This window comes from Brassica napus, chromosome C1 (assembly GCF_020379485.1).
Source record: "Brassica napus cultivar Da-Ae chromosome C1, Da-Ae, whole genome shotgun sequence".
NCBI lineage: Eukaryota > Viridiplantae > Streptophyta > Magnoliopsida > Brassicales > Brassicaceae > Brassica > Brassica napus.
The window spans coordinates 41,967,642-41,990,015 of NC_063444.1; the positions used below are offsets into that span (position 1 = coordinate 41,967,642).

At 34.5% G+C, this 22,374-nt stretch overlaps 4 protein-coding genes across 5 annotated transcripts; all 4 read right to left on the reverse strand.

The window, feature by feature from the left end:
- Positions 1-532: 532 nt before the first annotated feature.
- LOC106347198 (pre-mRNA-splicing factor SPF27 homolog) lies at positions 533-2,679 on the reverse strand. The gene is made up of 6 exons (XM_013786705.3): positions 2,289-2,679; positions 1,682-1,860; positions 1,508-1,591; positions 1,115-1,184; positions 866-999; positions 533-778 (listed from the first exon to the last, which is right to left on the reverse strand). The coding sequence occupies exons 1-6, from the start codon at positions 2,526-2,528 to the stop codon at positions 724-726; spliced, it is 762 nt and encodes a 253-aa protein (XP_013642159.1). The 5' UTR covers positions 2,529-2,679; the 3' UTR covers positions 533-723.
- A 139-nt stretch (positions 2,680-2,818) lies between these two features.
- On the reverse strand, positions 2,819-5,328 carry LOC106347206 (peroxisome biogenesis protein 3-1). Of its 2 annotated transcripts, none has more exons than XM_013786723.3 (7): positions 5,080-5,328; positions 4,822-4,983; positions 4,542-4,714; positions 4,296-4,426; positions 3,710-3,837; positions 3,380-3,586; positions 2,819-3,273 (listed from the first exon to the last, which is right to left on the reverse strand). In XM_013786723.3, exons 1-7 carry the CDS (start codon positions 5,091-5,093, stop codon positions 3,033-3,035), a joined length of 1,056 nt encoding a protein of 351 aa, XP_013642177.1. In that variant the 5' UTR covers positions 5,094-5,328; the 3' UTR covers positions 2,819-3,032. The 2 variants fall into 2 exon arrangements, with proteins under 2 accessions (XP_013642177.1, XP_013642169.1); XM_013786715.3 differs by having other exon boundaries at positions 4,524-4,714; positions 5,080-5,327.
- A 135-nt stretch (positions 5,329-5,463) lies between these two features.
- Positions 5,464-20,425, reverse strand: LOC125580036. Its single transcript, XM_048743982.1, has 2 exons — positions 20,335-20,425; positions 5,464-8,278 (listed from the first exon to the last, which is right to left on the reverse strand). The coding sequence occupies exons 1-2, from the start codon at positions 20,423-20,425 to the stop codon at positions 6,246-6,248; spliced, it is 2,124 nt and encodes a 707-aa protein (XP_048599939.1). The 3' UTR covers positions 5,464-6,245.
- Positions 20,426-20,489: 64 nt separating this feature from the next.
- LOC125580037 lies at positions 20,490-21,592 on the reverse strand. The gene is made up of 2 exons (XM_048743983.1): positions 21,276-21,592; positions 20,490-21,198 (listed from the first exon to the last, which is right to left on the reverse strand). Exons 1-2 carry the CDS (start codon positions 21,590-21,592, stop codon positions 20,490-20,492), a joined length of 1,026 nt encoding a protein of 341 aa, XP_048599940.1.
- Positions 21,593-22,374: the final 782 nt, after the last annotated feature.

Consider the following 22,374-nt stretch of genomic DNA (forward strand, 5'->3'; position numbering starts at 1 on the left):
TAGTATGTCCATTACCTTTCACGTAGACGAGAAGGAAGAAAGTGAGAACACAATAAACCATGAACAAAGTAGAAAACTTCTTCATGATTCTACAAAGATGATGCAGATGCAGGCTTCTCGTTATTAAAACAGTGCTTTTTTTTTTTGAACACATATTAAAATGTTGGAGGTGGATTTCAACTCTCCAAAGTCAGGTCTGGAAAAGCTAATAAAAGGCCTATCTTCACAAGAGGTTTTTAATCTAACTTAACTAAAGAATTTAGTTCACAAAAATTCAATCAATTAAGGAGTATTAAAGTAATAAGTGTTATTTGGAATTCTCAAGAGGTTTTCATCTCTTTTGAGAACTCTATTCTAGTCTTTCTGTTCACTTTTCATTATTTTGATTTGTTTATTGGTGAAAACACGTGATGAGAACCTTCATTAGAGGTGTTCTAAGATGTTTAATCAAAACCTAACAAAACAATTCTCTCATAATTTGTAAACCGATCGCATTGCATAAACAGAAACACTCATTAACCTAAGATGTTTCTTATCAAATCATAATCTTATACTATAAAGAAAAATATATGTTAAACATTCAAACTATAGCCGATAGATAAATGATAGTAGATCGATAGAAGGTTAAAACATCATTTTCACTAACAAATCGTAAACGATATGCTTAAACATATCAGTAAACGCAAGTAAAGAGCGGGGGCCAACAACCCTAGCACGGTTGCCTCACTGCGGTTGAAGCGGCTTGGCACTCTCTAGTTTCTCTTCTAAGTTCCATCCTCTGAAACAAAAACACAAAAGTTTCAGTTTTGCGCTTAAAAATACAACTCTTGAGCGATGCAAAGAGGTAAGACAAAACTTTCTTCACCTTTCAGCAGCTTCCTTTTTGAACGCATCGATTTTTGTCTCTAGCACGACACAAGCAGATTGAATCTCCATATTCTTCAGACAGAGCTGCCTCCATTCTTGAGATAGAGCATTGAGCTCGTACGCAGTGGTTTGCTGACGTGGCAACAAAACAAAGTTTCAGATTACCCCCCCCCCCATAACCCCATAAACTAAAGAGAAGGCTGCAAGAAAGAAATGTGTAAAAAAGATACTTCAAAAGTATAATCACCTGATGATACTTCCTTTCACGATTTACTTTTTCAATTTCTTCGTTCTGCTCCTGAGCTAGTTTTTGCATTCTGGAAATGAGAGAACAAGTAGAGTGACGAGATAAATCTTTCTAGTGTTTATGTTCCAAAAGCCAGTAATGATGTTTCATAAGAACAAAGAAGCTCTCACACACAGAAAGCACATGAAGAAAAACACAAAGCAAGTCTTATGCGGGCAAAAGCTAAAGAAGCATTTTAAGCAACAAAATCGACAACAACGTTATCAAGAATGCTTCCACAGAATATATCAATCCATCAATCAAAGAGCGTGAACCCATATAACCACAAGTTACAACGTAACGACGACTGACAATTCAATCAATGCAGCTTTACATATATACTGGAAAACAAACCTGGTCAAGAATACTTCAAGCCGATGGTTGTTCTGTCTCCAAAGCTCAGGGCCTTGTTTTGACATCATTTCCAAATTCTCAAGCCTATGAATTTAACAAATCCATGAGTTAAGAGAGGAATGCAGCATGTCAGAAGAGAATCATGTATTAGAAACATAAATAAACTCTACTTACTCGATCATCTTCTGTTGCAATGACCGTTGATTCTTCTGAAGATACTGCTTCCAGGCAGCATCGTCATTTTTCTTACTAGCAGGAGGCAATTCAAGCTTGTACCGGGACTCAAAATCGATCCGCACTGGAGGCTTCCCAGCTCGAACACGCTCATACTCTTTGGCGAGGACTGGGCAGTTCTGATATTCGTTTTCCACCAATCATAGAAGACATAAAAAAAAACAATCAATAACATGAGATACTGAATCAACAAGTTCACCCGTTTACCTAAACACTGAAACTAAACTACAAGATCATAAACAGTTCTTCTACTTCCAAGAACTAGCTCATGAGCTTCCATCTCATCTCAAGATTCTAATTGATTCAAACTTAGATAAATCACCTAAACTCTCATCAACCACTTCCTCTAATCTTGGTTCCTAAGACAACAAATAGAGAAATAGCAATTCCAACAAGAATCAAAACCCTAATACGATAAAACGATTGGATCTCACGAAAACTTCACCCAATCCGCTCTAAACCCTAATCCAGCAAAGTTTCGTAACCCTAGCTACAAAAACGAACAAACAAATCGATTAAAAGGATCCAAAGTAAAAAAAAAAATCACCTCGAAATCGAACTTGGGAAGAGGAGGCAACTCCTTGAGAAAGTCAGCAGGCTTCCTTGAGCTCCGACGCATCTCTTCCTCAACAAGGCGATCGACCTCCGCCTTAATCAGTGGATTGCCATAGTCGTCGTCGATATAAGGAAGCGCGTCGATTACTTCTGCGTTCGCCGCGCTCGCCCACGGCTTTGAAGCTTCCGGCGCCGCCTCTAGCATCAAGACGTCTCCATTGTTCGTCGCCATTACCGCCTCCACTCCAGAAGAGAGAAGACCCAAGTGAAGAAAAAGCAAATTGTACTAGTTACCGGCTTCGTGGACCCGACCCGATATCATTGGGCCTTGGGCTTTTTAGGGCCCTACAAATTTAAAGATATATGTTTGTTTTTTTTGCCAATAATTATGTTTTTTTATGCATCATCAACAAATCATATACTTTATGCCAATATTTTTCTCAAAAAATCTGCAAAACTATAATATCATTAATAAATCATATACTTTTATGCCAATACTATTCTCTAAAAAATCTGCAAAACTATAATAAATCATATTCTTTTATGCCAATGTTAATGCCTTTCTTTACAATAATCTTAAGAACTATAATAAATGAAATCATATACTTATGCCAATAATTCAATGTTCTGATACATATTGAGCAATTATTCTAAAAATGTTCTATTTTATTTTACTAAGTTGAAATCACTTTTGATAAGGAAACTAAACAAACAACCAATTTGGCAGTTTGTGAGATTATAGAGGCTTTGAGTATAGAAGTGTAAAAAAGAGATGAACTTGAGGCAAATCTCGGATGAGTTGCAAGAACCGGTTCTTGTCCGGTACAGCTGAAATCTCCGGCACAGTCTTCTCAATCTGTGGTAAGAGCTTCGCCAATTGTATCCCTGTGGCCAAACCGGGCTGTGTTTCCATCTCCTCTACTAACGCTACGGTACAAGACTTGAGTGCGATCTCTACTACATCTGTAAACTCATTGCTGCAACAAGGAAAAGAGACATGATTGCTTTTTTTTCTTTCTTGCTTTGAGCATTAACCAGGTATGAGGACAAGAGTGTAAAGAAGTGAAACAGTTTGTCTTTTACCTTGTGAGTACTTCCCGTGTCTCGGTAACGAGTAGATGAAACTTGGTGACAGTCGCATCTGAAGAGGAAACATCAGTGGTGGTGTCTTGGGGCATCATTAAATAATCAATCCAGTGATGTGGACTTCCAGTGCTCATAAACAGACCAAGAATCCGGATCACAGTTTCTTCAAGAGTTCTTGTGGTTAACACATCCTTTAACTGTTTTCTGCAATCAATCACGCATCAATAGATTTAATGTTTACATAGTTTACTGACCTTATTGGCATTTGCAGAAACCAATGAATCAACATTCGCGGATAACAAAAAAACAAGGGATAATGATATGTACCCTTTAAGCACTTCTTTCACTGCACTCTTCACATGGGAAATCAAACTGGGCATGCTATTGGTTGCAAGATAATCAGCACTTGTCAAAAACTTTTGTTCGTCCTCTCTGTCTATGAGATCTAACTCTTCCTGTGAGGAAAAAAAAAAGAAGCAGATAAGCAAATAAGTTGGTAGAGACTGTAGTAATCCAATCAACGCAACAAGAGTTAGATGTAAGACTAATGAGTACAATAAGGAAAATAATATTAAGGGATGTCAAATACATAATAGTGCTCAATACAACCCTTATAGCTCAGTTCGAAAACTGATATTTCGTGTCAGATTCTTAAAAGAGATACAATGCAAGTTTGAAACAAGCGAAAGTTTTATCAAAATGGTCAATCTGCAAGAAGTGGATTTTTTAAAACGAAATCATACGATTCGATTTAGCACACTGAATCTTACAAACAGAAGGGAGCAGGTTACAAGTCACATGTCATTCATAAAAAAAAAAAAAAAAAGATTCTTTAAAGATAACAAAAGAGATTAGTGCAGACAAAAAAAAAAAAAAAAAAAAAAAAAAAAAAGAGGTTAGTAAAATGACTTACAAGTAAATGGGAGCTGGCAAGACCTCTAGCAGTGTCGATATATAAGTGTCTGCCCAAAATGTTGACTTGAACCCTAATGTACAAACTAAGCATAGTGACTGACCAGAGAGTCACAACCATCCTCGTGAAACCTGGAAAAACAAAAGCGTTTAACAAGAAGATCTACCGAGGCCACATATCTATATATATATATATATATATCTACAGAAAGCTGAGAGCACTACTAACTCAAAATTTTGAGCTCACTCCAAAGATGAAGCTTCTCAGAAGGAACCAAGGTTCCTTTCCCTCTGCTTAGCTTCTCCATCACTCTAGAGACATTGATCTCCTCAACAATGCGGCTGCTCAAGTGATGCAGTGCGTGGGGCAATGTAGTGGTGTCAGCAATCATCTGAATGGTCTCGAAATGAGCCTTCATTCTAGCAGAGTTGCACAGCCAAATAAAACAAGAAACAACACAAGATATTGAGAAACTGGCAAAAAGCAAAAACAAAAAAAAAAAGAATGTTATGTGCAAGAACGTAACTGGGCTTTGATGAGCTCATCATTGTGACGCTCGTTGGCAAGCTCACGTTCCAAGTCGGCGAGGTTACGAGTATGAGCATTGTATAGCTTGTAAATCAATAGCCCACTTCCCAAACAAGTCGTCGTCACCAATATCTTCCTTCTATGTTTCCTCCAGAAATCCCTAAGTTTTGATCACAAAAACTAATTTCTCAACTGCAAACACAATCTAAGGCCCTAAGTAATTGAAATCGATAGCGAGAGAGAGAGAGGAACAAACCTGAATAAATCCATGGCTACAAGTTTTAAATTTTTTTTTTTTTTAACGAAAAAAACTTCGACGGAAGGGAGGAGATGAAGGAGGTTATATGGTTCTCTTGTCTATCGTCGTCGTGGTTTTGAAGGGGAGATAAAGTGATTAAAAATCTCCGGCGAGAGGTGACGTTTAGTTCCGATCTCTCTCCCTATCCGCCTCTGTGAATAATGAATGTTATCACTTTGAGAGCCACACCGAGATTCCCCTAATTTGGAAACTGGAATCTCCAAACCGGAATCTTCTTTTATTTATTTAACCGAACTAGACCGAATCAACGTAATTAAATTGACCGGTTTAGAAAAATCAAAATAAATTTGAAGGTTGTTGGCAAGTGAAAGCATTTATCAACTTCCCCACCCCCATTAAAATTTTGAAGCACATAAAGTACACAAGTAACCAATCGAAGGTGACCATTTGACTTAAATCACAATTCACAACTGAATAACAACAAAAAGAGAGCGATTACACCTGTTGTTATGTTAGGAATCATGCAGATTAACTGTGGCATGGTCAAGTTTTTAAATCAAGTAGAAACAACGTAAACAATCAAATCCAGTAACGAGATTGAGGAGAAACACTGAAATGTATTCGAGAGTTAACAGATTCATCACACACATATATATTATAATGTTTTATCTCCTTAATTAATTGGTTAAGACAACAATGGAGACATTTTTCTTGCGAGAAAGTGTCCGAACCAACTCTCTAAACTTTCTCCTAAACTTAAAGTAACCGTGTCCCAACTGTATTACCAGTTTCTCTAATGCCTTTGTGTTTATAAGCAAAAATGAAGCCACGTGCTTTGGTTTTGCATCCCACATGTTCTCATTCCAAAAGCCTCTCCAGCAAATAGACAGATTCAAACCTTGCAAAGCCACGTGCCTATCAATATACTCCTCCTGCACAACAGAAGAAAACCATGGTTCTTAGATTGTTCAAACCCGGTTAGGAACAGGGCCGGTCCTGAGAATTTGGGGGCTTGAAACAAAATGAAAAACGGGGGCCTATATATTATATCACAAAAATATCCCAAAAACAAACCGATAAACATAGTTTCATATATAAAGTACTAAATTAGTGACAAAACATTAGTTTCCGTACACAAAAAAAAAAACAAATGAACCGATAGTTTACATCTTCTGAAAAATACTCCTTCTTGCATTTTTTTCTGCAAAGTCATTCATCAAACTTTGATAGTCAAGCTTCCCGACCATATCTCTCTCAATTGACAGCATTGCTAAACCATTCAATCGATCTTCTGACATACTTGACCGCATGTAAGATTTTATTAACTTTAACTTGGAAAAACTTCTTTCGGCTGAAGCCACAGAAACTGGAATCGTCAACATCACTCTGTATGCAATAAGAATATTTGGATAGCAGCAAACTTCATACCTTTTTATAAAGTCTAACACATCAATGGCCTTTCTGATCTCGCTTGGTAAAACATTTCTTAAAACCCTGAGTTCTAGGAATAAATGATTTCCATCAATGTCTGAGATCTCACCATGTTTAAGACAGCTCTCAAGGTTGATACATGATGCCTTTAAACCATCATCTGATGTTAATCTCAGCTTCTTTAGATCAAATAAGAATCCAAAAATCTTCCCATATTCTTCAAATTGTTCAAACCTCATCTGAAGAGATACAATAGCTTGATCCACGATTCTTAGAAAAAAATCAACCTTAAACTTCTCTTCCTCACTCAGCGTCTCAAACTCATCATCCCTTTCTAGCTCCTCATCAAAATGTTTCTTCTTTCTAATAATGTGCCTTCGTTGAGCAGGAAAATTTGGCTCAATATCCATTGATTCTGCAATAATCGTAGCTTCTGCCTTTGCTTTTTCAAATCCAACTTCTCTGTAGTTGTTCAAATATGAAACCAACCCTTTCAATTGCAACACAGCATTATCAATATCAATATGCTCTGATTGCAGCACCTTGCTTACTGTATTAACGGCAAATAGAAGCTCATACCAAATGACCATAGAAAATAAGAACTCAAATCCTCCAATTCCATGAGTTTCACTTGTAGCAAGAACTTCAGCATTGCTTCGAGCTTCAGGATCCTCACAATTTTCTGCCAAGTAATCCAACGCATCTCTTATTTTTGGAGCCTGAAAACGAATCGCTCGAACACTTTCAACGCGACTTTCCCAACGAGTTTCAGATAATGACTTAAGTGTGAGCCCTCCTACAATTTCCTTAAACATCTCCCATCTAGTTGTAGATCCTGAGAACAAACAATATAGCCGTTGAATGATTCCAAAGAAAGCAATCCTCTTTTTAGATGATTTAGCCATATCGCAAAGAGTCAAATTGAGACTATGACAACCACATGGCGTAAAAAATGCTCTTGAGTTGATATCCAGCAATCTCTTTTGTACTCCTTTGTGTTTTCCCTTCATATTAGATCCATTATCATATCCTTGCCTTCTCACATCATCAATACTCAAATTGAGACCAGCCAATGTATCACAAAGCAACTCAAAAAGTCCTTCTCCAGATTTATCTGAAACTTCTAAGAATGTCACAAAAAATTCTTCAACTTGTGTTTTAGCCATGGAGACATCCACACATCTGATAACAAGACTCATTTGTTCTTTATGACTTTTATCTGGAGTGCAATCGAGAATAACCGAAAAATACTTTGCCTCTTGAATTTTCTTGATGATCATAACTTTGAGCTCATGTCCTAGCATAACAATCAACTCATCCTGAATCTTGTGGCTTAAATAATGATAATGAGTCTGACCTTCCTTAATCCTTCTGATATGCTCTTGCATGACTGGATCAAAAATTCCATATGATTCAATAAAACTCAGAAAGTTTCCATTGTTTTTCTGACCAAGCTTCTCATTAGTCCCACGAAATGCTATATTCTGCTTAGCAAGAGTTGTTACCAATGAAAATATCGGAAAGGGAAGGCCACCAATCTCCCCCAAGAGATAAAATCTAGAATAAAAAACATAAATATCATCTTTGTTATGAAAGTCAAATAAAGCAGCCGTATATGTTGAAAATATAAAAGGATGTGGGGCCCGCTGCACTATTTGCACAGTAAATTTCTTTCTATATATACGAACGTTTCGTTCATTGTAAATCGCATCCCTCAACCCTCTCTTCTCTCTATAATAAACTCTTTCTATCAATGTTAAAGATTCTACGGGTATAAATCTTGCTCTTATTTAAATTCCCGCGATACAATAAAATTCCAGTTCTTTTTATAACACGTTATCAGCACGATCACTCTGCGATTCGGTAAAATTTATTTGTATCATTTATACCATGTTATAATGGCCGGAATACCGCCTATATTATTTACTAGTAATTTAATTTATTATTTATTGGTCGGCCGAGCCGCCGTATAATTTATTTATTACTCTGCATTGATCGGCTGAGCCGTCGCATGATTTGTTGTCATAACATAAATATTTTATTGTCATAATTTTTTAATTTTATGAAATTTTATAGATTTGATTGACCGTTTAATACGATATTTTCAGACTAATTTTTGGTGCACTCGATTTAACCCCAACGGTCACAAAGAAATTTTTTCAAAAATTTCTCATTTCTCCAACGGTCATGAACAGTAATTTTCATCTATAAATACAACTCATTTTCACTCCATTTCATCATCCAAAACATTTCATCTTCTCTCAAAAATTTCAAATCGCTCTCCTCCGATTTTTCATTTCAAGAAAGATGATTCGCGCACTTTTGTTTTTATGTGCCATTTTTATTTGTGTTTCTATTTATGGTTTATTCGTTGGAGAATTTACTCCGAGTGAATTTAAGATGAATATCGTTTAATTTTCTTTACATCGCTTCTCCTTGTAATTGCTTGCATGATTAATGTAAACGGTTCATTTTAATATTAATAATATTCTAATAATTTTTATTTATGTGCTTTTAGAAATTCAAAATGGCAAACATCGAGAAACTCCAGTTCTCGGCATTAAAAATAACTGGCGAAAATTACGCCGGATGGGTCACAAACGTGAAACCATATCTGGTGATGAAAAAGATAACTGAAACAATTGTAATCGGTAACAAATCACCACCCGAGCATATAGCCGAAACGATAATCTTCCTGAAGAAGCATTTAGATGAAAATCTAACGCACGACTATGCAAACGTCGAGGACCCAGCTGAACTGTGGCAAACTTTAAAAGAAAGGTTTGATAACCAGAGACAAATCAACCTTCCTCACGCTCTAGAAGAGTGGAAAAATCTGAGGTTCCAAGATTTTCAGAAGGTTGAGGATTACAATTCCTCTGTCCTGCGGATAGTTGCACTCCTGAAGTATTGTGGTAATCCTGTCTCTGAGGCAGAAATGATGAATAAAACATATATCACTTTCCACAAACAGCTTCACTTCTTGCCCGAAATTTACAGAAAATGCGGGTACACGAGATTTTCTGAATTGATGGTTGCGCTCATGTTAGCTGAAAAGAACAATGAGCTCTTAATCAAAAACCACAATTCCCGGCCTACGGGAGCCAAAGCATTCCCTGAAGTGAATGCTACGGCGATAGAAAATTCGGAAAGGAGAAACCAGGCCAATCGAGGTCATGGCCGCCGTTTCAACAACAAACGTGGAAAAACTTACAATCCCAAATGGAGGGGATCTAACAAGTGGGTTAGACCCGGGCAAGTTTCCAAGGGTAAAGAAACTCAAGAGGATACCACCCAGAAGCGTGAGACAGTGTGTTACAGATGTGGCTGTAAAGGACATTGGTCCCGTACCTGTCGTACTCCTTCACATCTCTGTAAGTTATATCAAGAGTCCACGAAAGTCAAAGCTAAAGAAGTGAACCTCACTGAAAACTTTGAAGGAACATCGTACCTCGATGCCTCCGACTTCGCTAATGAGCTGGACTAGATTACTCCTGAAGAGAGCTGAAATGCTTATAATAAAACTATTGAATAGTTTTCAATATTGTCATGTATAATTATTACATTTCATGTTAAACAAATAATGATGTTTTTAACGTCACCTTAATGTATAATTATTGTGTTTTTTTTTCTTCTTTATATGAATGAATTTTATGTTTCCTTTTATATTTATGACAATTTCAGAAATGGATCATAATGCTAATGGAGCAAAATCCAAGAAACGGATTCGTGAAATATGCATACCAGATAGTGGAACAACGCACACTATTCTGAGACAAAAGAGATATTTCTCCGATATAAAACCGACAAGAATTGTCGTCAATACAATATCAGGTCCTGCAGACGTGATTAAAGGGACTGGTAAAGCAAACTTTACATTGCCAAATGGAACAAAATTTTCCATAAATAATGCTCTATATTCTCCAAGTTCTAAAAGGAATTTTTTGAGTTTTAAAGACATATATCTTCACGGATATGATACTCAGTCTACAACTGAGGATGGAAAGAAATACATGTATGTAACTTCTGAGAAATGTGGCAGAAAACACATATTGGAAAAGTTTCCAGAACTTCCTTCGGGACTACATCATACTTATATCGATAAGATCGAATCAAATCTTTTAGTAAAACAGAACCCAGAAGAGTTCACATTATGGCATGATCGCCTTGGCCATCCAGGCACTACAATGATGCGTAAAATCATAGAAAGTTCACATGGTCATTCACTGAAAATCCAGGAGATTTCTCAAGGGAATAAAATGACATGTGTTGCATGTTCTCTAGGAAAATTGATCGTAAGGCCATCGCCAACCAAAATCGATAAAGAATCACTAAAGTTCCTTGAAAGAATTCAAGGCGATATATGTGGACCTATACACCCACCTTGTGGACCATTCCACTATTTTATGGTATTAATTGACGCATCCAGTAGATGGTCACACGTTTGTCTATTATCATCTCGAAATGTGGCATTTGCGAGATTTCTAACTCAGATAATCAAACTGCGAGCACAGTTTCCTGATTATACTATTAAAAGAGTTAGACTAGACAACGCTGGTGAATTCACATCCCAAGCATTCAATGACTATTGTATGGTAATGGGAATTGAAGTTGAACATTCGGTTGCTCATGTTCATACGCAAAATGGTTTGGCTGAATCTTTAATTAAGCGTCTGCAATTGATTGCAAGACCATTGATCATGAGATCAAAACTTCCAACCTTTGTATGGGGACATGCCATTTTGCATGCAGAAGCACTCATTCGGATCAGACCGAGTGCATACCATAAGTATTCCCCACTACAGTTAGCGTTTGGTCGAGAACCAAACATTTCCCACTTTAGAATCTTTGGTTGTGCGGTATATGTGCCTGTAGCACCACCACAACGTACAAAGATGGGACCACAAAGAAGATTGGGAATATATGTTAGCTGTGATTCTCCATCAATTATACGATATCTAGAACCACAGACTGGTGACGTTTTTACGGCACGTTTCGCCGATTGTCATTTTGATGAGAAAGTATTCCCAGTTCTAGGGGAGAAAACAAAAATGTAGAAAATGACATCAAATGGAGTGTACCTTCATTACTATATCTTGACCCTCCTACTAAAGAGTCTGAACTAGAAGTTCGACGAATCATGCATTTACAGAGTATAGCTAATCAGCTACCTGATGCATTTGCGGATACCAAGACGGTAACTAAATCTCATATACCAGCCGTGAATGCTCCCGCTTGTATTAAAATATCAAATGAGCAAGGAAAAGCGGACGATACACGAGAGTCTAAAACACGCCTGCAGCGTGGAAGACCTGCTGGTTCTAAGAATAAAAATCCTAGAAAACAAAAGGATGTCAAGATAAATGACACATCCAAAATAGCAGAAAGTATTTTGGAAGAAACAAATAATGAGGGTACTGAGAAAGTTGAGCATCATGAGTCGGAAAGTAATCATGAAATTTCTATCAACTACATCCATAATAAAAGGATATGGAATAGAAATGAACAAAATGATCTTAATGATGTTTTCTCATATATTGTGTCAAGTGAAATAAATGAAGAAATCGATGATCCAGAACCAAAATCTGTCTATGAATGTCAAAAGAGACATGATTGGGAACAATGGAAAAATGCAATACAAGCTGAACTTGATTCGCTTAATAAACGAAAAGTATTTGGATCTATTGTGCTCACACCTGCAGATGTGAGACCAGTTGGGTACAAATGGGTTTTCGTTCGAAAGCGAAATGAGAAAAATGAGATTACGAGATACAAAGCTCGTCTAGTGGCTCAAGGTTTTTCTCAAAGACCTGGAATCGATTATGAAGAAACGTACTCTCCAGTTATGGATGCCATTACATTTAGATTCCTGATGAGTCTAGCAGCTGATAAAAATCTAGAGATGCGTCTCATGGATGTTGTTACAGCTTATCTATATGGATCATTAGATACTGATATCTACATGAAAGTCCCTGATGGATTTAAAATGCCAGAAGCATTAAGTTCCAAACCTAAAGAGTTATGTGCAATAAAATTGCAAAGATCATTATATGGGTTAAAGCAATCTGGACGTATGTGGTATAATCGTCTCAGTGATCATTTAACAAAAGAAGGATATGTGAATGATCCTATATGCCCATGTGTTTTCATCAAGAAAACAATATCCGGATTTGTAATAATCGCGGTATATGTTGATGATCTTAACATTATCGGAACTCAAAAGAAATACAAAAGGCATCAGACTATCTCAAAGGAGAATTTGAGATGAAAGATCTTGGACAGACACAGTATTGTCTTGGCCTACAAATAGAACATTCACAAAATGGTATATTTGTGCATCAATCCACATACACTAAAAGAGTGTTGAAACGATTTAACATGGATAAATCAACTCCTCTTAGCACCCCGATGGTCGTTAGGTCACTTAATATTGAAAGTGATCCATTTCGACCACCTGAGGAAAAAAAAGAGATACTTGGTCCGGAAGTACCATATCTAAGTGCAATAGGAGCGTTGATGTACCTTGCAAATTGTACACGGCCTGATATATCATTCGCTGTTAATCTTTTAGCAAGATTCAGCTCATCTCCAACTCGAGGACATTGGAATGGGATTAAACATGTTTTTCGTTACCTCCAAGGGACCATTGATTTAGGCTTATTTTATCCTAAAAGTTCAAAAGGTCAAATGGTTGGTTTTGCAGATGCAGGATATCTTTCAGATCCACACAAAGCCCGATCGCAAACAGGATACGTTTTTACGATCGGAGGCACTGCTATATCTTGGCGTTCCCAGAAACAAACGCTCGTGGCTACTTCTTCAAATCATGCTGAGATCATTGGACTCCATGAAGCAAGTAGAGAATGTGTATGGCTGAGATCAATGAGCCGACACATCTGTTCAAGCAGCGGGATTGGCGAAAATACGGAGCCAACTATTCTATATGAAGATAATGCAGCATGTGTTGCTCAAACAAAGGACGGATATATCAAAAGCGATAGAACCAAACATATACCTCCGAAGTTCTTCTCATACACTCAAGAGCTCGAGAAGAATAAATAGATCAAAGTAAGATATGTTCGATCATGCGACAATGCAGCCGACCTCTTCACAAAATCACTTCCTACCTCGGTATTCAGAAAACACATCCACAACATTGGAATGCGTCATCAGAAGGATCTATGACTGCTCATTCGAGGGGGAGCTTACGTAGTTGTACTCTTTTTACCTTACTATGGTTTTTTCCATAGGGTTTTCCTGGAAAGGTTTTTAACGAGGCAACAAAGACGTTAAGCGAGAATGGATAGTGACACCGGTCCCCAAGGGGGAGTGTTATGAAAGTCAAATAAAGCAGCCGTATATGTTGAAAATATAAAAAGATGTGGGGCCCGCTGTACTATTTGCACAGTAAATTTTTTTCTATATATACGAACGTTTCGTTCATTGTAAATCGCATCCCTCAACCTTCTCTTCTCTCTATAATAAACTCTTTCTATCAGTGTTAAAGATTCTACGGGTATAAATCTTGCCCTTATTTAAATTCCCGCGATACAATAAAATTCCAGTTTTTTTTATAACAATTTCTTATTAACTGAGAAACATTATTTAAATTGTACCTTATAGTACAAAGCTGAGCTGAGGTGTCATCACCAAAACTCTTCTGAAAGACCATATTAATGAAGCCTTAGTTTACTGAGTAATTACATTTTATGCCACTGCATATTTTTGGACCAGCAACTAAAAAAATTACAATTAATTTAGACCGGCCCGCTTTATCTTTTTTCGTCTAACAATTTAAATAAACCAACGTAGGTACAGTATGTACAATAGATTTAATTCGACATACTGTACTTATGTTGGTTTATTTAAAGGAAAAATAAATATCATGCAAACTATATTAATGTATACCTAATCACACGACGTATATGTTATGCATGACAACTTTTCTCAATTTTATAATGTTATGTAATTAACATCACGAGTTAATTTCATTTATCCAAAAATTGATGTGGATGTTAGAGATCATTTAAATATCTTGTTTCAACAATTAAAATATGACCGGTCCGACTATAATTTAACTAAAATTAGATTTTGACTCACATTCTAAAAGCGTAACAATAATTTTAACAAAATCTAATTTACAAAATCAATATGTTTTAACATTTTTTGATAAGTAATGTTTTAACATTTTTGTTTTACTGTACTTTAAAACTATATAATTGTATTATTTTTATTTATTAATCTGTTTTGTTATGAACTTTTAATAAATGATGTTTTAACAGTTTATTTAGTGTTTTAACATTTTTATTTTAGTGACGTTTAAAACTATATAATTCTATTATTTTTATTAATCTATTTTTTAATTATTTTAATCTGTTTTGTTATGAACTTTTACTAAAAAAAATTGTAATTCATTTGATTAATTGTGTGATATATAATTCTTTGATAATTTTTTAATTATAAAACTTATTTGCTGTCAATTTACAAACTCAAACATTTTATTTGTTTAAAACTTATTTGATGTCAACTTAAACCAAACATAGTCTTGCGTATATAATTATAAATTATATACTTTTAAGAATAAAAATAATCAAATGAATTATTGTTAAAATATATAAAATAATTCATTAGCTTAATAATTTCATATTAAACAAATAAAATGTTAGAGTCAATAAATTGACATCAAAGAAGTTTTATAGTATTTTTTTATTAATTTTATAAAATAAGTATATATCACACAATTAATCAAATGAATTACAGAAATTTTATTAAAAATTCATACCAAAATAGATTAAAATAATTCAAAAAAAAACTAAATTAAATAATATCTTATATAACTTTTATATTTAACATAAATAAAAATAATATAATTATATTGTTTTCAAATCAACTAAAATAAAAATGTTAAAACACTACTTATCAAAACTTATAAAAAAATTTGATTTTGTAAATTAGATTTTGTTAAAAAAAAATTTACGCTTTTAAAACACGGGTCAAAATCTAATTTAGGTAAATTACCGTCAGATACGTCACATTTTAATTGATGTAACGAGAGATTTAAACGGTCTCTAGCATACACGTCATTTTTTGGATATGAAATTAAACTCGTGATGTTAACTACATACATCATAAAGTTGAGAGATGTTGCCATGCATAATATATATTTCATGTAGCTAAGTATACATTTGTTTAGTTTGCATGGTTGGCCATGGCCAATACTTCAGGTAGTCGGCGATCATTTTTCCTTGATTTAACCACACAAGAAGACAAGAAAGCTCTATACTGTATTTAGAATTCTCTATATTTTAATCATTCTTACTTTGTAGCTTTGTATTTCAAAATGTTCTTTCAAGACGACCAGTTTAACATGTAGACTCATTATTATCATCATTCAAGATTTTCTTACCTATGCAAAAATCATTACCATCATGCATATTGCAAACAATTACTTGATCCATAGTTGATGTGAATTATACCTGACAATTGAAAGCTTTAGGGTAGAACCTCACTAAATGAATGGAGTAATGGATTTTCAATATGTTAACTAAAAGATCCAAGAAAATAATGATTTGAAGAAATTGCATCCCCTATATATTAATCCTAGAACATTACAACATGTTTTCCTAGTCACGTGTCATCGCTAAGATGATTCTTAGAATCCTTTGAAAAATATGTTGGTCCATATAAATATATATTATACTTTTTATTATATAATGCTCTATCAAATTAATATATAAATATGTTAATTTCAAAATTTGCATTGAAAAATGATTGAGATCTTAATATTTTAATTTTGAAATTGGTATTGATAAATTTCGCATTAAAAGTTTTGTGAATAACAATTTAAATTTTTGTCAGAGTAAATATACAAATGTTAATAAATAATGAGTATGAAGTGTCAATAATAAATATTTATTTTAAAATATACTATATATATATATATATGTCAATATGACTGAAGTGTAATTATATACCATAAAAAGTAAATAAAATGGCTGTTTTGATTTATTTACCAAAAACATGATTGTAAATAAACAAAAGTTATTGACTTTAATTTATGTGCTTACTCTAATGTATATACTTTTATATATACAAATTATTTGTTAAATGGGTGGTTTCTAATATTTTATTTGATCTTGACAATTCTAGATATACACTTCTTCAAATCGAAGTGATTTTTAATATTCGAAGCACTATATATATATTATTTCATTCAGATTAAATATTTTACTCTTGATTTTTATTTCTAAAAATCTTTTAATGAAATATCATGACAAGATTCCAATCACCTCCTTTTGAGTTTGTTTGAAGAGTGATAGATTTGATCATTCGTCTAATATTTTTTTTCACCCTAATACCCTATCGAACTATTATAATTATAAAAATAAGAGATTTGAACTATTTATTACTAATTTACTCGTTTATCATTTGATTTGTGCTTTTAAAGCGCATGCTTAATTTTTTGAATAATTATTTACTGAAAATTAGGAATTTTATAAATATATGTTTTATATAAACATTTATAAAGTATAGGTAATTAAATTAAAATTTCTATAAAGATAATTTTGTGAGAGTAAGAAAATTAATTTATATACCCGCTCCATATAATTTTACTTATACTTTAAAGGTTTGTATTAATATGAATATATTTTTATATCAATCAAAATTTACTAAATGTCATTTAAACCTTCTCATACTTGAAAAATATTTACATGCTTATAAGATCATCTGGGAAAAACTGTAACTGTCAAACTTTTTTTTGTCATCGTAATTGTAAAACATAACCTATAGTTTAAATATCTTACTTTAATATTTTATATTTTATCAAATTAAAATATATTTTATTTAAAAATATTTTTTTCAAATTACAATATATTTAATTATATTTTAATATTCTAATTTGAATATGTATATTAATATATAATATTATTTCTTAGTTTAAATATCTTACTTTAATATTTTATTTTAATAAGTTTAAGAAGTTTTTAAAATTCACGAATATATGTTATTCTATATATGTAATTATTTTGAAATTTAAAATTTATAAAATATTTAATAAATGGATGAAATAACTTTATATTTATTAATTGGTCTACCAATTTAATTATGAATTTGAATTATGTATATACAAATATTATAAAATTTGTATTTCTTATTCTAAAAATCAAAAATTAATTAATATTCATTTATAATAATATCTAATATTAATTACAAATTTTAGTATTTAAAAATAAATATCAAAAAGAAATATACATTTACATTTAAATAAAAACTATTAAAATATATTATTAAATTTAATCTTAGAAAAAGATACTTAAGAATATTTTTCAGATATCTTATTTTGAAAATATTGAAATAATATATTATATTAGCGTATATACTTAATAGTAATTAAGTTAACTTTATGAAAAATAATAGGAAGATAAAAAATGTAATGGTCCAACTATGTCTTTTTGTAAGTAATTTTTTTAGTGTTTTTGTTTGAATAGTATAGATTATTTATGCTCAATAAAAATGTGTTCATTTATTTTTCTTATAATTGTTTTTGATATATCTTACCAACTAATTCGATTGGCCCCATAAAAACGCACTTAGTATTATTAAATAGGTTATACTTCCTCCGTTTCTTTTAGTTGTCGTTATAGAGTATAAATTTTGTTTCAAAATAAGTGTTGTTTTATAAGTTTAATGCTAAATTTATTGATTTTATATCCTAATTTATTTTTCTATTAGTTGAAATGTGGTTAGGTGTATTGGTAATAATATTTTTATTTAGTAAATATACAAAATTAAATATTATTTTAATTTGTGTGCACAAATTTAAAACGATAATTAAAATGAAATAGAGAAAACATAATAGACTCTTAGGGTCTCTCCCAATACTCAATACTCGTAAAGATCATAACTGAACACGAACCGAAATTCATAAATACTCAAATGTGATCAAAATCTTTAATCCTGAAAACTCGAATAGACATGAATCAAATCTGGTATACAAACGCCCACCCCTCATACTTTATGTCTGAAATATATAAAATTGTCTAGAATATTCAAATATTTACTCGAAAACCCCAAAAATGTCATATTTAATTCGAAAAATCTGAATTTTTGACTTTTCAACCTGAATTAACCAAAGAACCGGAACTGAATAGGATCCAAAATTACTTCTGATATTAGACGGTTTCCAACTTTGTTACCCGAACCGAACCAAAAACCGAAATAACCCAAACTGAACTAAATTTTCTATATTCGAACGGATCCTAAACTTCTAGAACCGAAATAATTAATCCAAAACGAAACCGAATGACCATGGCTCATTCTTGATATAGCAATGACAAAAACGATCTAAACAAAAAAGTAGCTACAATATACGTACACTTGCAAACATAACCAACATTTAAAGGTTTAGAATATGTTAGTTTGGATTATGTAATATTGAGTCTCACATTGTCCATACGATTTGCAAAATATGGAACATCGTAACCTGCTATGAACGGAAATGATATCCAATTGCCGTTGTTGTTGCTTGGATCGCAAGAGTGATGCACTTTTGTGTCATGACAGAGAACAGAGGTACGTAGGAGTTAGGTTTACTTTGTGTGTGTTCACAGAAAAATCCTTAAATAACAGTTACGTTGCCTAGATGATTTGGATCTTTAGGGTTTTAAATAAATATGCTGTGTCCTCTTGTGGTGGCAATCATTATGTTTACTAGGTTTCGACTTCTAATTGAAATATTTTTATACATCTTAGCTAAAAATATACAAAACATCAGGGATAGTAAACACGGGAAAAAAAGGAGCATGCAACAAATTAGATAAAACTGAAGACATCAGATTGATTAAGCATAAACACACTTGCGAACAACAGACACATAAGTTAAACAAGAGCATGCTACTGAAAGTTCAGAGACACCCAAATTATAACTCACACAAAAGAGATTTCAAGAACAATTTCTTGTAAATTAGAAACCTTTTAAACAATCCCCTAGATCTGTTTAATTTGATTTATGCTCAGTCACACACGACTAGCGACAAACCAGTTTCTAATCTCTAAATCACAGAGACCCAAGCTAAACACTAGTTACTTGATCTTTGTAGCCGACAAGAACAAACCTCTTGTTCTAGATTTTTCTCTCTTAATGCTTAACCCTAAAACTCTCTTAGATTATCTCATTAAGTAGACACGAAAAAGACAATATTCTATTTCCTAAAATCTTGCAAACTAGAAGATCTTCTATGCTTCACGTCCAAGCAATATCTTCTATTTCCATAAGTTTGTGACACGTCATCACTCGTAACAAACTCGCCATACTGTGTTACACAATCACCGCACTGTGTAACACACTCTTAGCTCAGCTCGAACACGCTCACAATCTTGAGCTTACATTCTCCCCCTTTTTATCTGAATGTGACACTCTACTCAACTTAGAACCAGCTGTCCTAACATCAACTAGATATCGCTGTCGCCAATAGCACAGGATCAGAGCCTGTCGTACGCACAGAACAATGTCTTGCTAATGTAGTGCTGTTCTTAGTGAGTCAATTCAAGCTCTTCTAGCCACCATCTCATGATCGCAGCTCCCCCTGCATTATTGAATTACTGTCTCTCATTCTCCCCCTGTATTGAACAAATTTGAAATTCGAGAAACCAGAAACACAACATATTGATAAGCTTAAGAGTGTCAGATTACACAGCCATATTAATTCAAAAGAACATATGAAGCAACATCCAAGCAACATAGCAACATTGTAAACACTACAGACTTTCATTCGCTCAGAAACTCTCACTACAGAGTTCCATTCGCTCAGAAGCTCTCACTCTGATCACTGTCCTGCTCCATTACAACCTCCTCATCCTGTGAAGGCTGTTGTGTGTACTGCGGGTATTCTCCCCCTGAGTAGATGCACATTAAGATAAAACAAACAAGATTAGAGACGCATAAAATTCAAGAATTGACTACAAGTATGACACCCTTACTCCTCAAGCGAATCCGAATGTTTTTTCAGATCAGCTATGGTTCGCTCAATGTCAGCCAAAAGATCCACAGATCGAGCATCAGCACCCTGTCCTCGACCTGCCTTGATGTCTTTGACAACGAGCTTCGGATATCCAGTGTACTCATCATCTTCTTCAAAAGACAACACAGTTCGTTGATAGTCAATGACTTGCTGAATCAACGTAGGGAAGATGATCCTCCGAGACTTGTCAGTGTTAACGTTAGCTGAAAAACTGATGATCTGATCATAAACAGACTGACCAAAATCAAAACTCCTGTGATGATGAAGCATGTAGAGGAACTTGAGTCGCTCCTGATTCATTGAAGTGTAGTTAGTCGTAGGTATCCAGTTGGAGCACACGAGCTTGTAGAGCACATGATTTGTCCGAGTTAGGTATTTGGAGCTCATGTCTTCCCAACGTTGCACTCGATTATCAGTCAAAAACGAGCACACAATGTCGATGTCAGCAGTCATGTAGTCAGGGTCCTCTTCAAATCCCAGAATCAGATACAGAGCATTGATCAGTGTAGGTGAGAAATCTACCATAGATCCACGAAGAAATACAGCAACGCCATCCTCTCTATTCTCAGCAGCCCCCAGATTCGCAATGAACTCTTTCACGACATTTGGGTGAAATAAATCACAGTCAATTAGAGTATAGATCAGTCCGGACCTAACTACCACTCTTTTCACATCAGACAAGTTCTCATCATTCACGTCCTTTGTTGAATCACGAAGCCCCGGGGAGCCAACTTTTCATACCTTTCAGCTGCATTGCTTGTGACAAACCGACTCGAGACCGGTGTGATGTGCGAGCGAAGCAAATCGGGATTCTCCTGATTTCGTGCCTGGAAAGAGGCACGACTTGCTTGATAGCGTGGCTCCTTAGGTTGGAAAGCTTCAACCTCGTCATCAGAGGAAGAGGTAACTGCAGCAGGTGGTGACGGTGGTGACGGAGTTGTTTCTCGGCGCTGCTTGCGGACTCGTTTTCGGGAAGATTCAGAGGGCCCAGCGGCGGAGGAAACCGGCGCAGATGTTACTTTTGCAGACAATCGAGAGCTTCTGCGGGAAGGTTGCATGTTTCGACTTTGGAGAGAAGAAGAGATGTGGCGGAATCTGTTTTTGGGAGTGACACACGAAAAACCCTAATTCCATTTATTGAACTCAATTTAAAGCATTAGTCCCAAATCAAGTTCCATTTATTGAATTAAATAATCATAAATAAAACCCTGTGTGTAAAGCAATAACACTGATGTATTATACACACACGTAATCAGGACCACAGACTTCACTTCCAGTCGTATAAGAGCAGAGGAGTCATGTGAATTGTGATATGAGCCAGTCCCGTAACATAACCAGCATATACACATAGGCATCTACGAACATGATGCCTGCATCTCGGGGGTAAAGTCACTGAAGAACGATTTAGCCACACATCTAGCTACCAAAACTTTTATAAATGAAATCAATGAGTCAACCCAAGTCTGTAGCTATTTCTCAGCCGAGTAGCTGTCACAAACGAGATTCTGCTGTGTTCATTCAGTTAACCCCAACTCTGTTTTTCACACTCTTCTGTACAGTCTAGAAACACATGTTAGGTATCTTGTGCGTCTGTCTCTCCATCTTCACAAACAACCACGTTTCATCAGTTCACAAGCAATGAATACACAACTCCATTGTTAGGAAAGAGATGGAATCCAGAGACAAAGTGGAGTGACACCCTGCTCCGAAACATTTATCCCAAGAGATTGGTAACATGCCTGCCTAGTCAAGACAGTGATCAAGATTAGAGGCAAAGTGGGGTAACACCCAGCTCCATCATGAGTATCTATCATTCCAGGCCTTGTTCACGATTGATTTC